Raw genomic sequence first — 14541 nt, 5'->3', positions numbered from 1 at the left:
CGGTGGACCTCCATTCCCCCACCTCCAGCTACCCCCTCAGAATGACGCCGCATCGCGGTGTCACGTTGTTTAGGGATGATAATTATTTATAATTTCTATGCTGCCATTCTGACCGGCTTGCCCCAGTCACTCTGAGCAGCTTCCAACAAATTAAACCACTGTAAGACACCAGACATTAAAAACGTCCCTATGCAGGGCAGCTTTCAGTTGCCTTCTAAAAGTTGTATAGTTATTTACCGTATTTACTCAAATCAAATGCTCACCTTTTTTTGGCTAAATTGCGCCACAAAAATTAAGGTGCGCGTTAGATTCGACGGCACATTTACGTTTGGGTATTCAAGCTTCTGAAAATCGAGGGGTGTATTAGATTAGATGGCACATTAGACTCTAGTAAATATGGCCTTTCCTTGACATCTGATGGGAGGGCGTTCCACAGGGCAGCTGCCACTACCAAGAAGGCCCTCTGCCTGGTTCCCTGTAACCTCACTTCTCACAGTGAGGGAACAGCCAGAAGGCCCTCGGAGCTGGACCTCAGTGTCCGGGCTGAACGATGGGGGTGGAGATGCTCCTTCAGGTATACAGGGATAGAATGGAAAGTTCTGCTGCTGCCTGTTCAGAAATGTTTGCTGCCTCCCCAGATTCCTAACCGCTGCTTTCGTTTGCCACTTGTAAATTGGACGCAGAACAGGAGGAAGAGGGTTTTCACTTAGCCTTAGCTTTAATAGTGCTAATTGTGGTCCATTTGGGCAAACAGGGCCCTGCCCCACCAATCCCCACCTGCCCTTAGCCAGTCCCCCACCCGCCTACCTTCTTCTTACAACCAGTCAGAGGGTGGCTGTGCCCATCCATGGCTCTAGCTCCACCTATTGCTGATCTCGTTGCTTCCCCCCCTGCCAGTCCCAATGAGCATTAGCTGTCGCCATGATGAGCCACAGAAGCAGGCTTCGTGGCCACCTCCCACACCACACACCCTTTCCTCTAATAACAATTATTTCCTGCAGTCCGTCTCCAAGATCCTCGATGCCGCCAGTCTGGAACTGCTGAACGAGAGCTGCCGTCGATCCCTGAAGAAGCTCGCTAGCCAGGCCGACTCCATTGAGCAGATTGACGACACGATCCTGACGTGATTTTCAAGGCGCAGAAGGGAGAGGTGGCCCTCCTTACCCATCACTGCATCAACATTACAACTCAAAACACCAGTGGAAATGTTTTCATTTTCGAAAATGCTAAATTCTGATGGGCGCTTATGGAAAACAAAGAAAAAAGGGCTTCCGGAGTATTTTAATAAAGAAGTAAACCAGAATAGCCTTAATAAGAGTTCTGATAGGTTAAGTAAATAAATAAATAGAATTTGGCTCCGCTCCCCCAACTTTTTTTTTTTTTTTTAACACAGAATTACATGGTGAAGGAGTCCTATCAATTGTGAACCGGTAATTGGTAGTTGGTCCTGTTGTGAATCTCCCTCCCCACCTTTGTGTTAAAGGAGCAATTCCCACTCTGTGTAAGTGGAATTAAAGAGTTCTGTGGAAGTTGAGCAGTTTGTTTTGATGTACTGCTGATTTGCTGTTGTTGTAGCTCGGGGGGCTGCAAATTCTGTAAATCAAAACTTAATTTAAAGAGCCTCAGAAATTAGAGGCGAAAGGGGGATGAAAATTAGGCTGCTTGGGTGACAGTTTAATAAAAAGCTTTGAAACGAAACTGTGGTGCTAAAGCATTATTTGCAGATACGCACTTCAGCATGGCACAGATATGGTTTGCTGTAATTCATTAAAAAGAGCTACTTGTGGTTTTCTAGAATCCAGTGATGTGCTTCCAGGATCATAAGGACTTTCACTGGATAGTGAAATCATTTTTAGCAAATGCCTTAGCAAGGTTTTCGTTTTCCTCTCTGTCAGTTGGTGAGATCATGAGCACTGACCTTTGAAATACCACCAGCCCTGCTTAAAAATCATGTGCAAGGTTGTTCGGTAAGATCCCTCTCTTGTACAGAAGATGGCAGTAGGAGACAGGGTGTGTTATCTGATACTGGATCCCTAAGTGGAAGCTCAGTATATCATAGAATTTTAGAGTTCAAAGGGACCACGAGGGTCATCTAGACCAACCCCCTGCAATGCAGGAGTCTTGCCCAATATGGGGCTCAAACACTCAGCTTAAGAGTCTAATGCTCTACTAACTGGATGAGAAGCCGCTGGGAATGCATACTGCTAAAACAATTTTTTTAATAATTCAAAGCATACAGAAATAACAAAACATTTGCAAATGCTGGCATTGGTCTGAAGCCTCAGAACTGCCCCGTTCAGCAGAGAGAGCTGATCACCACAAGCAAAGGGATCTGTTCCCTTTCAGCAGAGAGCTGATCACCACAAGCAAAGGGATCTGTTCCCTTTCAGCAGAGAGAGCTGATCACCATAAACAAAGGGATCTGCTCCCTTTCAGCAGAGAGCTGATCACCACAAGCAAAGGGATCCGCTCCCTTCACTAAACTGCAGGTTGCCACAGGCACGTAATTCCACGCCTCCTGTCCCAAATTATATTAAACATCTAAAAGTTAAAATGGCTTTGGCTGTTCAATTCTCTTCCTTGTCATTTTGAGCCTGCAGCTGCAAGCGATGGTGATGCAATTCCAAATGAACCTTTCTGAGAATGAGCAATTCCAGCCTTTTGAGAGGGTTCTAGAGTGTGGCCCTTGGGCCCTAGCCACGCATCATTCCAGGCGTATGAGCAAGAGTACAGTTCTCCAAGTAGACACTCCAGGTGTCGGCTTCATCCAGCTCTTTCTCAGCACGTGTCTGATTTCTTTTTTTATATAAAACATGAAGCCCTTGTCCTTAGTCTTTTCGACCCGGCCCTTGCGGGGAGGGGGGCTTTCAGCATATCGGTGGAGCGCTGTGTGCCCGCTTAGGGATTGTCACTCGAGACTGTAACCATTGTTTGTAATCGTCCATGGGCATCTCCACAATATATTCACGCAGGAACTAAGAAAGAGGCGAGAGGGAATGTGTGACAGGTTGTAAAGGAGAAACATACAGGCCACAGAGCAGGAGTGAAAAACCTTTAGCCCAGGGGCCAAATGTGGCTCTCTAGGGTTCTCTATCTGGCCTTAGTAACTAAGCCCTCACCTGTCCTGCTTTGCACCTCCCTTGAGTGCTTCTTGCCTGGCTGGAATTTGCCCTTGAACTCTGATAATACCATTCTGGTTTGTTTTTTGGTTCTGCTGTTTACATGCATGAGGTTGTTGCTATACCTTTGCATGTATACATCTTTTATAAACAAAAATCTCCAGGAAGAGCACAATGGCAATTGTTACCAGCCTCGGCCACTGTGCTTCACACCGGGCAAAACGGAAGTGTCTGCTTTTTTCAGGGGGCAACAGGCAAATGCCCATTTCATTTCCTGAAATAATAAGAGTGAGGTCTTGCGCAAAAGTGATGAAGAGGTTTTGCACAAGACCTGGAACTTGCATCCTTTTTAAAAACAGCCCAATTAGGAGCGATTAGGCTCTACACTAGTTTCCCCACCGTCTATTGGGTGGATATCTTATAGGAACGGGTCCTCCTAACCAGGTTACTGGAAGCCAAACGGGCAGCAATTGGTGGAATTGGCACTGGTATTGTTTGAATTGCCGGAAACAAAACGAGTTTGTGGTTGAGGGACAAGTAAGTGGAAGGTGGGTTTGGAAGTGGTACATCATTCCTGCTGCAATGTCACCCTGGTGGGAGATCTGGCTTATGAGCTACAAGGCTGAACTCTGGACTCCAGGGAAGGTGAGGGTTCCCTCTGCCTCTGCTGCTATAGCCCTCTAGCTGCACCTCCACTAGTTCAGCAGCAGGGGGGAGTTGTAGCTCAGTGGTAGGGCAACTGCAGAAGATCCCAAGTTCAAATCCTGCTGTCTCCCAAGTAGGGCCCTGCCTGAAACTCTGGAGAGCTGCTGCCAATCAGTGTGGACATTGCTGAGCTAGATGGGCCCAAGGGTCTGACTTGGTAAGAGGCAGCTACTGCTGTTGTTCCCTGCAGATCCAAATCACACTCATCTAGTCATTTGTTCAGGACTGGTCAGGAAACTCTCCTAGTTGCAGATTTACCTCCCTTCAATACCTTGTCAGTCTAAACAAGTACATCCAGCACAAGGCGAGTTAAATATGCCATTGAGGGCAAATGTAAGGTGTGTGTGCATCATCTTCCCCCAAATTTCCTTTTCCCTTTAAACCTAAAAGCAGATTCAAGAGGCTGTGTGTATAAACAAGAAAAAAACACAAGGACCCTTGGGCTCTTTTCCCACACAAGGTCGTCCCCCTCCTCTCCACCTGCCAAAATTGCTTGTACCCAAGGAGAGGGGTGTGTGAGCAGCTTCTAAAAACAAGCCTGCAGGACCACGGCACTTATGTGAAAGGAACTGTATTGGATATCTTTTGTTGGATGTTCTCTGTTCTCATGCACCCGGAGGCACTCGAGACAAACGGGAAATAGTATTCCTCTGCTGTCCAAGATTCCCCTTGCCCCCTTTTGCCTCGGGTGGTTCTTTAGCAAACTCAGGTGTTCTCCTCTCGAGGTGGTACTGAAGCAGCTCCAAGCCCGCCGCGTCCTCAATGACCTAGGACAGGAGACAGAGCCCAGAGGAAGGGGGGAGTTGTAGTCCAACAACATCTGGGGACCCAGGGTTGAGAAAGGGGATCTGCTTGGCCACAATGAGCACAGGAAAGATGCTGGACTTGATGGGCCTTCGGGGGTATATTTTTCATCCTGGGAGTTCAATGGTGCACTATGTGAAATTGTCCATGCTAATCTTACCCTAGATCAATTCCACTGTGCGACCCTCCTTGAGCTTCCAGGATTTATATAGAAAGAGGAGAGGAGGAAACGCCTCTCTCAGCTCTCTCCTTTGCAAGGTGTCAATAATAACGCTGACCGATCTTGCAGAGGCTTTGTACCGATTGCTCCAATAAAACAAACGTGGAGCCCTCTGAGCACGTTTAAAAAGGTAATCTAAATCATTCTGGATAGAAGCAGAGGCCCGCAGAGCACAGCATCCCTCCCAGAAGGCCAAAGATTTCTTACCAGGATCCTTGAGCTAGAGCCTAATGAACTGAATTTGTTTTCTCTCTCTTGTCATGGAGAAGCTCAGGGATGAGCAAATCTGCCTTGGGCTCTCTCGGCCCTTTCAGACAGACTCGCATCTCTCACCTCCACAGCTGCGCAGATGTCCGGAGAGCAGATTTCCCAGATCCGAAGCTCCCCCAACACTTTCAGGAAGGTAGGCGGTCGGATGCGCAAGTCCGGATTCCTCGCAAACCTCTCCAGTTTCTTTAGGACTTTCTGGGTACGGTGGTCTCTCTTGACGTCATCTGGGATCCTGGCCAGCAAAGTGGAGAACCTTGGAACAGATACGAAAACAGGCATTTCAACGCAAGTGTCCTGGACAGCTTGTGGTGTGCTGTTAGGCCAGTGTTTCCCAAACCTGGGTCTGCAGCTGATTTCAGACTATAATTCCCATCATCCCTGACCACTGGGGTTGCTACCTAGGGATGATGGGAGTTGTAATCCAGAAACTGCTGGAGACCCAAGTTTGGAAAACATTGTTAGGGTCTTCCAAGATGGCATTTCCTCCACAATGTGATGGAGAGCAACTGTATGTCAAAACAGTTTCTTTCCCCCCCACCAAATGCCCATGGCAGGTCCGCAAGGTGGTGTCTTAAGGCTGCAAAATCCTAAGATGGGAAATGGCAAAACCTATCCAGCCATATCCACCTGCCTACTGGAAACTGAGATGGAAGGGCAGAACTCTGCCCACTTCCTGGTTTTAAAACACCTTGTCCACCGTTTTTGCATATTTTTATCCCGCTGGAATTTTTTTTTTTACATGCCTGCTGCTCACTGAGAAGCGACTTCCTGTGACTGCTCAGATTCCTGGACTCCCGGAGGTCACCTGTAAATGCCTCTGTGCTTTCAACTGCCTCCTGACAAGCCAGAAACTTTGGGTTTTGTTTTTTAAATGCAAGTGCCGAGGTTCTTAGGAAGTTGGCTCCTGATGCCAGTACCTTGTTTTGCACTCTCCTCGTGGCAAAGCGCTCTGGTTTTAAGCCCCTTTACCCGTTTCCTCACCAGTTCTCGGACTCAGCGTCTTGTTCCGGCTCCGTCCCCACCATCGACTGCCTCATCCGCTCGAGATCTTTTCGGAACTTGGTGATGCGACTCAGGCACAGGTACTTCCTCGTGCTCTTCTCTTCTCGCCTCCTGCCAATTTAGCTCACGTGTTGTTGTTTTTTAAAGTGAACCCTCTGAGCAAGGTGTGATTGCCAGCTCCCACCCAGCTGCAAGTTCAAATCTGCCCTGTTCTGGGGACAGGGCCATAGGGACGCAGGACAGGCAGGGCTGAAGCTGGGAGCCGCAGAGTAAAAACAGGAGGGGTTTTTAGCGGGGATGCAGGGGGACAGTTTCCCTAAGTAGTAGCAGTTGCCAGGACATTACCCTGTTTGCCTCTACATAGTCACACTGTTATTTCAGACACTGTGATATATCGGTGCATCATAATGTTTAAGGTAAAGGTAAAGGTAAAGGTACCCCTGCCCGTATGGGCCAGTCTTGCCAGACTCTAGGGTTGTGCGCTCATCTCACTCTATAGGCCGGGAGACAGCGCTGTCCGCAGACACTTCCAGGTCACGTGGCCAGCGTGACAAGCTGCATCTGGCGAGCCAGCGCAACACAACACACGGAATGCCGTTTACCTTCCCGCTGGTAAGCGGTCCCTATTTATCTACTTGCACCCGGGGGTGCTTTCGAACTGCTAGGTTGGCAGGCGCTGGGACCGAACGACGGGAGCGCACCCCGCCGCGGGGATTCGAACCGCCGACCATGCGATCGGCAAGTTCTAGGCACTGAGGTTTTACCAACAGCGCCACCCGTGTCCCCATAATGTTTAGGTGGTGATATATCACGATGTCGATAACCAGACAATGCCCAGCCCTAGTTCTGGGCTCGGGCTCATAACCAAGATGGAAGACGAAATATGATTTACCTCTCTAGGATGTCCAGTTGATCGTGCAGCCTGAAAGCAGACTCGTGGGCCACCTCGTGGAAGATATCCTTCATGTTCTGGAAAGTCTGCTCTTTCCTTTTAAGGAAGAGGCTAGAGGCGAGAGAAGCAGAGGTATAAACCCACAGGCTCCAGATCTCTAGAGAGGTGGAAGAAGGGTAGGCCCAGTTTATCTGCCCAAGCTGGCCAGTTTGGGAAACGGACCTCTCTGGGGCAAACAAAAGGGCTTGGGTTGGAAAACCCTCCCCTTGCCTGAGATTCACAGCACACCGCCTGGGACAATGGAACTGGAAGAATATAGTTAGTAGCCACAGATAGCTTGATCCTCCATGAATTGGTCTCATCCTCTCTTAAAACCATTGCCACACCTTGTGGGAGAGCGAGTTCCATACTATATACTCCGTGGGAAGTAGCCCATTCTTTTGTCAGCCCTGAAACTCCCACTGTTCAGCTTCACCGGACGGCCTCTGATTCAGCTCCTGGGACAAAGAAGTTCCCAATCCTATGTTTCTCTCCTATGCTAACTCAGCTGAACAGCCCACTAAACCCCCTGCTCTAGAAACAAGTATGTTGAGAGGTCACCTTCATCACCTTACTTTCTGCCACTGAGACTTCCCTGGGTGTGTGCAAACTCCTCCCGTGGGTGATGTCAGAGTTTGTGGGAGGAGCTTCTGCACAGCCAGAATAGAGTCCATCTTATTGACCCTCAGGAAAGAAGCCTACCTCCACACACCTACCTTTGAGGTTTGTTGATCTGCTCAGTGGTGTCTTCGTCCGAGTAGGTCGCTGTCACCGTTTTATCTTCCCGGACAGTCACTGTCATCGAACTGCAAGGAAATTCAAAGGGAAATGGACACACACAGCTAACAATCAAGGGAGAGCAGGTCTGAAATCAGGGGGCTTCTTCTGTGCAAGAATGATGATACAAAAGTTTGCAGACCCAGGATTGTTAGCTCGAGGAATTCGGCCTCGATTACTCAGGCAAAGAATCCCGGAGCGCTTCTCTAATACACGATTGCTCTTGGCGCCTGTCTCTTCCAGACATACAGAGTTAGGACTCTCAAGTAGTTGAGGACCCGTGCTGCTGTTTTGCAACGAGTGCAAGTCCAGAGTTCAAATCCCACCAACGCTTCAGTTTCAAGAGAACGGCCTGCAAGTTCTGTTATGCACAATGGAACGTCACAGAAAACACGATTTAAGTTGCTCTGAAAGAATATATTGGAGCATTTCAAGTCATTTGTCCCGGTACGTGGACAGAAAATAGAGCTAGCTGAAAGGCAGCACATGGAGAGCTTGCTGCACTGATTGTAGCAAGGCATCCCTAATTAGTATTATTAGGCCATTATGAGATTGTTCCATAATCCTAGGATGATGCTGAAGGCACCCTGGCCTTCTGAACTTGCCACTACAGTGGTACCTCGAGTTAAGTACTTAATTTGTTCCGGAGGTCCGTACTTAACCTGAAGCACCACTTTAGCTAATGGGGACTCCCGCTGCTGCCGCGCCGCTGGAGCACAATTTCTGTTCTCATCCTGAAGCAAAGTTCTTAACCTGAAGCACTATTTCTGGGTTAGCGGAGTGTGTAACCTGAAGCGTCTGTAACCTGAGCTACCACTGTACACGGCTGCTCCCCCTCCCTACCTCTTTGGCCTCTGCTCCCCTGAGGTCTCCTCTTTCGCGACTCCTGTGCTGGTCTTCTCTTCCTTCGAGGATGAAACCGAGCTGAAAAGCAAGACACTCGGATTTACCAACATTAGAGGAGTGGCAGACAAAGATGATGGAATGTGTGTTTTAGGCAAAATTGCATTTTAAAAAAAATCACAGAATTGGAAGGCACATCCAGGACCATCTTGTCCAACCCCCTGCAGTGCAGGAATCTTTTACCCAATGTGGGGCTTGAACCCACAACCTTGCCTCCTGTGCTCTACCAACTGAGCTATCCCTTGGGATAAATTGGCATTAAAAAATACTGGTGAGTTTTCATATGGACATTTTTTAAACACACACACACACAAAAATAATAATAATCTGAAAACATTTAAAAGCAATCACACATTAGCAAAACTGACTCCTGGTATTGCCATTGCACCCATAATATTCACACTGAAGAGCTCCTTTGAACATAAGATCTCAGCTGCTCATCCTGTTCTCGCCATAGCTGTTAAGCATCCCTTATTTGGCAGGACAGTCCCTTATCCCAGCGCCATGTCCCGCTGCTGTCCCTTATTGATGATGTCCCTTAAATAAGCTACTGAAGGTAATGGGGCCCTTTCTATGTCCAGCTGTCCTTTGTCAACAACAAATTGTTGCTTTTTTGTGTTGAATATATGCTATATGGTAATTTATGGACCTAATAGGTATCTAAAGCCATTTGCACGCAACAAAATATGTATTTTATCAAAGTAATTGTTTATCCCTTATTTTGGCTGCTGATCCCTTATTTTTGAGGCTGCTGGTCCCTTATTTTCAAATCTGTAAGTTGACAGCTATGGTTCTTGCAGTGGCCAGGCAGGATGCTCTGTGGCTTCCAGCAACTGCATGAAGAACATTCGTGTCCGAATTGTAGTAAAAAACTGAAAAAATGTGCGATGTGTTCAGCTGCGTCGCTGCCATATGCACCATGCTCAGTCGTGTTCTCAGCCCCTACCTTTTGCCCTTCTGCCCAAATGAAAATTCGCTCTCCAGCTCGCGTCTTGACAATATGGTGTGCGAGCTGCAAAATAAGGAGCAGAAACGGAGTCTTGCACATGACCAGAATGCAGGGACTGAAGCAAAAATGCAACGAGAAATGCCCCCCCCCCAAATCTGGCCTCTCTTTTGAGATACACAGTCATCCAATTAATGGGTATAATTTTCTGCAGTTGTCCCATCAGGGCTCTCTGGGTAGGGCCTGTGGAGGAAATTGGGGAGATGGGAAGACTCTTAAGCCACACTCACATCATATGTGAAGGACAATGCCACTTTAAACTTTCATGGCTTCCCCCAAAGAATCCTGGGAGCTGTAGTTTGATATGGATCACTAGAAGACACCTGCTGTTGTCCCAGAGCTACAATGCCCAGACTTCCCTGGGAAGAGGGATCAACTGTTGAATGACTCCGAGACTTGTAGCCCCACGAGGCGGAAGAGAAGTTTGCTAATAACTCTCAGCACCCTCAGCAAAACACCACATGCAGAATTCTTTGAGGGAAGCCGCGACTATTCAAAGTGTTCTCAGAGCGCTCCAAATATATGGTGTGGTTGTGGCCTCAGAGAGCAAGCAATGGAATGAGCTGCTGGCTGGGTATGTGGGAATGGCAGCTTGACTTGCCAACATCCATTTCTCCGGGATGACATCAGGTGTCAGGGACTGGGCAGAGGAGGAGGAGGAGGAGGAGGAGGAGGAGGAGGAGGAGGAGGAAGAAGAAGAAGAAGAAGAAGAAGAAGAAGAAGAAGAAGAGGAGGAGGAGGAGGAGGAGGAGGAGGAGGAGGAGGAGGAGGAGGAGTTTGGACTTGATATCCTGCCTTTCCCTCTCTCTTTATACTGTGACCGCTTCCACAAAAGGCGCAACGTACCAGCCGTGTGTCAAGTTCCAAAACATATTTTCTTTGCTAAAATTCTTCGCCACGTCTTCGTGTATCATCTGAAGCAGTGTCTGCAGTTCTGAGAAGGGGATGGGGGGGGGAAGGCAGGTGATATAATAAATAAATTCTGGAGAGGGGTAGCCATGACAGCCTAGAGGGGAGTCGCTGAGCTCTCCGGGACTCACGGTAGCACATCGGCTCCTCTTCTTCCCTGGTTGTCTTGCTGAAGATGGACTCCATCTCCTCCCCTTCCTTGGCGCTGTCAGAAGGGGGCTGGGCCGCTTCGTCGTAGATGGGCGACAGGGAGCTTGTGCTGGTCAGGGTCGTTTTGCTGTGGGGAGAGGAGATGCTCATGGTGGAAGACCTCTTGGGGATTCTCCTGCCCCGGTACTGTCCTTTCTGGGTGTATTTTCTGCTCTGGAGAAATGCAACAGAAAGCCCTTAAGAGGCGGTGCCTCATCAAGATGGTCCTACTGTTTGACGGAGACACACACACACACACACACACACACACAATTCCACAAAGTATTAGGAAAACATGGGGAACTGATTTAGGCACCTGGCTTGAGGATGAACAAAGGGGGAGAAAATGTGGTCAGATTTGCCATTTTGGCACGCGTTCAAGGAGGTGCTTTGAAGATGCTATTCTGCTGGGACCAGACGCTTGTAAAAAATTCCATATGTTATAAAACTCCAACAATATTATGGTGGAGAAGGGGATTGTTGCTTTGCCTGCAGTGGGATTGCCCGATAGGTCAATTTTTGGGGGGGAATGAGGTCTTTTTTGAACAAGACCAAATCCTCTGCTGAGATCTGATTCTAGCACTCTTCTTGACCGGAAGGAGAAATAATCGTGGAATTCAATACAGAGAAGTATTGGCTATTGGCTACATTTCTGCTTGCTGCGTGGATGGGATGCTCTCCCCAGGGAAGTTTGCCTGGCGCCTTCATTATACACCTTTAGGCGCCAGGCAAAAATGTTCCTCTTTAACTAGGCCTTGGGCTGATTGGCATCCAATGCCCTTTTAAAATGTGTTGTGGAGGAGGGAGGGATTATTATGTTGTTCTTGTTTTTATTATGTATTTTGTATTTCCATATTGTGATTTTATGTTGTGAACCGCCCTGAGCCCTGTGGGTATAGATTGGTATACAAATTTATTAAATAACAACAACAGCAACAGCAACAATAATAGCTAGTTGTTGTATTCAGAGCTCAAACAAGTATGAGGGGCTGGTGGGGTGGAGGCGCTGAGCCTGTGTGTGGTGGCATCCAACATTCACTGCAGAGCCATAAGGCAAGCCTCAGTTATCCCATCTGCAGTATGGAGACAATGACAGCTACCCAGTATAGCACTAAGTAACCACCCCACCAGAGAAAGAATTTACACTCTTCCTCCAACCACACATGCCACGGAAACTGTTCTGAAGGGCTGGCGGAAAACCCCAGAATCCCAGGGAGGGTGTCAGGAATGGGTATTTGTTTTATTTTCTTTTTTTAAGGCTCTAAACAAACATTAAACAACTACAGTCATACCTTGGTTGTCAAACGGAATCTGTTCCGGGAGTCCGTTCGACTTCTGAAAACGTTTGACAACCAAGGCGCGGCTTCCGATTGGCCACAGGAGCTTTCTGCACTCAATCGGAAGCCACGCCAAACATTTGGCTTCCAAAGAACCTTCACAAACCGGAACACTCACTTCCAGGTTTGCGGTGTTCAGGAGCCAAAATGTTTGAGTCGCAAGGTGTTCGAGATCCAAGGTACGGCTGTATTTGGAAACTGGCATAAAGCGAGTTACCTTTGTTTGCAAGAGAAAGTGCTCCCATCGAGCCTTCATGGTCTTTTCTTTCGCGATGACTTTCAAGGAACTTTTTGCACCGCCGTAGTGCCTAAGGGGGAAAAATGAAGGGGACGAGCTATCAGTGGCTTTTATTCCATGCCCCTTTTGGCACCGCTGAGACACAGGTGACTCTTGGGCCCATAGCCACAAATTCTACATCCAGTGGCAGGACCCAGTCGTGGAAAGTGCCCAGCTTCTGGCTCTAAACACGTGCAGAGTGCTTTACTTACGGCTAGTGGCCTGTCCTCTCTTGAAAGTACAGAATATGGAATGTACAGCCGTGTAGCCTTCTAAATCCAGGGCTGAATTCTTCAACCCAAGCTCATGGGGTGATTTTTTGCATAGTTTACCCGCAGCAGTGAAGCCACACTCAACCCCAACCAACGGAGGAGTTGCTCTACCCCATTTTCAGAGCCGCCTGCCCATTTTCAAGGTATCTCCGGGGGGGGGGGGAACCAGCCCACCCCTCCAAACACCATCACCTGGCCTAACTGCACCAAGACCCACCTGGGATTCCAGCATGTCATCACAGGTTTCATGCTGCTGTTGGGATCCAGAGTCAAAGCTTCTAAGAGCCAGTTGAGGGCGCACAGCTGCCGGAAGATGGAGTCGCTGTCAAAGAGAAAGAGGGAGAAAGGCAGATGGTGAGTTGACTGGCAGATGGTGGGGCTGATTGGCAGAGGGGGTGGGCTCAGGGGCAGTGAGTTTGGAGAGGGGGAAATGGGCCACAAAGCAGAGAACTACGCAACTGGGCTTTGGGCCTGTGGTCCTCAAAAACTAACTAGGTATAACAATAACCACAATAATAATAAATTACTTAAACGGCACTCATCTGACTGGGTTTCCCCAGCCACTCTGGGCAGCTTCCAACAGAATATGAAAAACCCCACAGCAAAACATAAAACTTAAAAAACTTCCCATACAGGGCTGCTTTCAGAGGTCTACAGAAAGTCGTATAATTGTTTATCTCTTTGGCATTTTGATGGGTGTTCCACAGGGCGGGTGCCACTACCGAGAAGACCCTCTGCCTGGTTGCCTGTAGTTACACTTCCTGCAGTGAGGGAACCGCCAGAAGGTCCTCAGAGCTGGATCTCAGTGTCTGGGCTGAATGATGTGGGCGGAGACGCTCCTTCAGGTATACTGGGCCATTTAGGGCTCTAAAGGTCAGCACCAACACTTTGAATTGTGCTCCGAAATCTACTGGGAGCCAATGTAGGTCTTTCAGGACCAGTGTTATATGGTCCTGGCAGCCACTCCCAGTCACCAGTCTAGCTGCTGCATTCTGGATTAGTTGTAGTTTCAGAGTCACCTTCAAAGGTAGCCCCACATAGAGCGCATTGCAGTAGTCCAAGAGAGAGATAACCAGAGCATACACCACTCTGGCGAGACAGTGTGCAGGCAGGGAGGGTCACAGCCAGCATACCAGACAGAGCTGGTAGACAGCTGCCCTGGACACAGAATATACGCTAAACTCTCTTGCAGGTACTGTTCAAAGGAAACACCTGCTTAGCATCATATTCCATACGTGGTTATGATCCCCCTTTTACCAAGCGAACAAAGGAGCCAAAGTCCCCTCTGAGCACATACAGAGAGCCTTCCCCAGACCAACAGGCAAACTGCAAGTGGTCTCTGACAAGAAATGGCACGCAGAGAGTCGGAGACTACTCCTGACGTTATTAACGCCTTCGAACGTACAAATGGGCATCCGGGTGCTTTTCCGACAGCAGGCCGTTGTAGACGGGGGTGAAAGGTCGGACAATTTTCTTCTTCTTCTTTTTCTCCGTCTCTCTCAGAAAGGGACATTCTGTTAGAAAGAAACTTGGGGGTGGAGAGTGGGGGGAGAGAGAGACAAAGAGACACAGCTGTCAGAAAACAAAAGCACAATCTGTTCTAGACAGGAACTGCTTATTGATCTGATTTACACCCACTCCTGGCACTCCTCGTCCTTTCTGAAGAGCACCCTGACCTGCAAAATTAGCACCCCCATAGACATTTACAACTGCGGAGTCCTGTACAAGGAAAATGTCATAATAGCAAAATCACCCTCCTCTTTGGTCTCCTGCATGCTTAACAGCTAAAGATGTTCCTTTAATGCAAGACTGGGGAATCT

At 48.3% G+C, this 14541-nt stretch overlaps 2 protein-coding genes across 6 annotated transcripts in view; one reads left to right on the top strand and one right to left on the bottom strand.

Moving 5' to 3' along the window:
• The window catches only part of GCN1 (GCN1 activator of EIF2AK4), a 63873-nt gene extending 62175 nt beyond the window's left edge, over positions 1-1698 (top strand). The window contains exon 58 of the mRNA XM_083478394.1: positions 1002-1698. Within this exon, the coding sequence (XP_083334520.1) occupies positions 1002-1127 (126 nt within the window). The 3' untranslated portion in view covers positions 1128-1698. The remainder of the gene's footprint in view (positions 1-1001) is intronic.
• A 505-nt stretch (positions 1699-2203) lies between these two features.
• Positions 2204-14541, bottom strand: part of CCDC60 (coiled-coil domain containing 60) — a 63974-nt gene continuing 51636 nt past the window's right edge. For 4 of the 5 annotated variants that reach the window (XM_083478607.1, XM_083478611.1, XM_083478609.1 and 1 more), the window contains 12 exons: positions 14127-14249; positions 12939-13043; positions 12390-12480; positions 10778-11009; positions 10584-10671; positions 9678-9743; positions 8672-8752; positions 7768-7857; positions 7013-7123; positions 6100-6231; positions 5182-5371; positions 4380-4591 (listed from right to left, as the gene is read on the bottom strand). In XM_083478607.1, coding sequence (XP_083334733.1) covers positions 4430-4591; positions 5182-5371; positions 6100-6231; positions 7013-7123; positions 7768-7857; positions 8672-8752; positions 9678-9743; positions 10584-10671; positions 10778-11009; positions 12390-12480; positions 12939-13043; positions 14127-14249 — 1471 coding nt within the window. In that variant the 3' untranslated portion in view covers positions 4380-4429. Of the gene's footprint in view, positions 2976-4379; positions 4592-5181; positions 5372-6099; positions 6232-7012; positions 7124-7767; positions 7858-8671; positions 8753-9677; positions 9744-10583; positions 10672-10777; positions 11010-12389; positions 12481-12938; positions 13044-14126; positions 14250-14541 lie in introns of those variants that run through there. The other variant, XM_083478608.1, reaches the window with a different exon arrangement.

This window comes from Podarcis liolepis (assembly GCF_965112155.1).
Source record: "Podarcis liolepis genome assembly, chromosome: 15".
Taxonomy (NCBI): domain Eukaryota; kingdom Metazoa; phylum Chordata; class Lepidosauria; order Squamata; family Lacertidae; genus Podarcis; species Podarcis liolepis.
The sequence above is the reverse complement of the archived record's forward strand: the minus strand, read 5'-3'. Positions and strand labels throughout refer to the sequence as shown.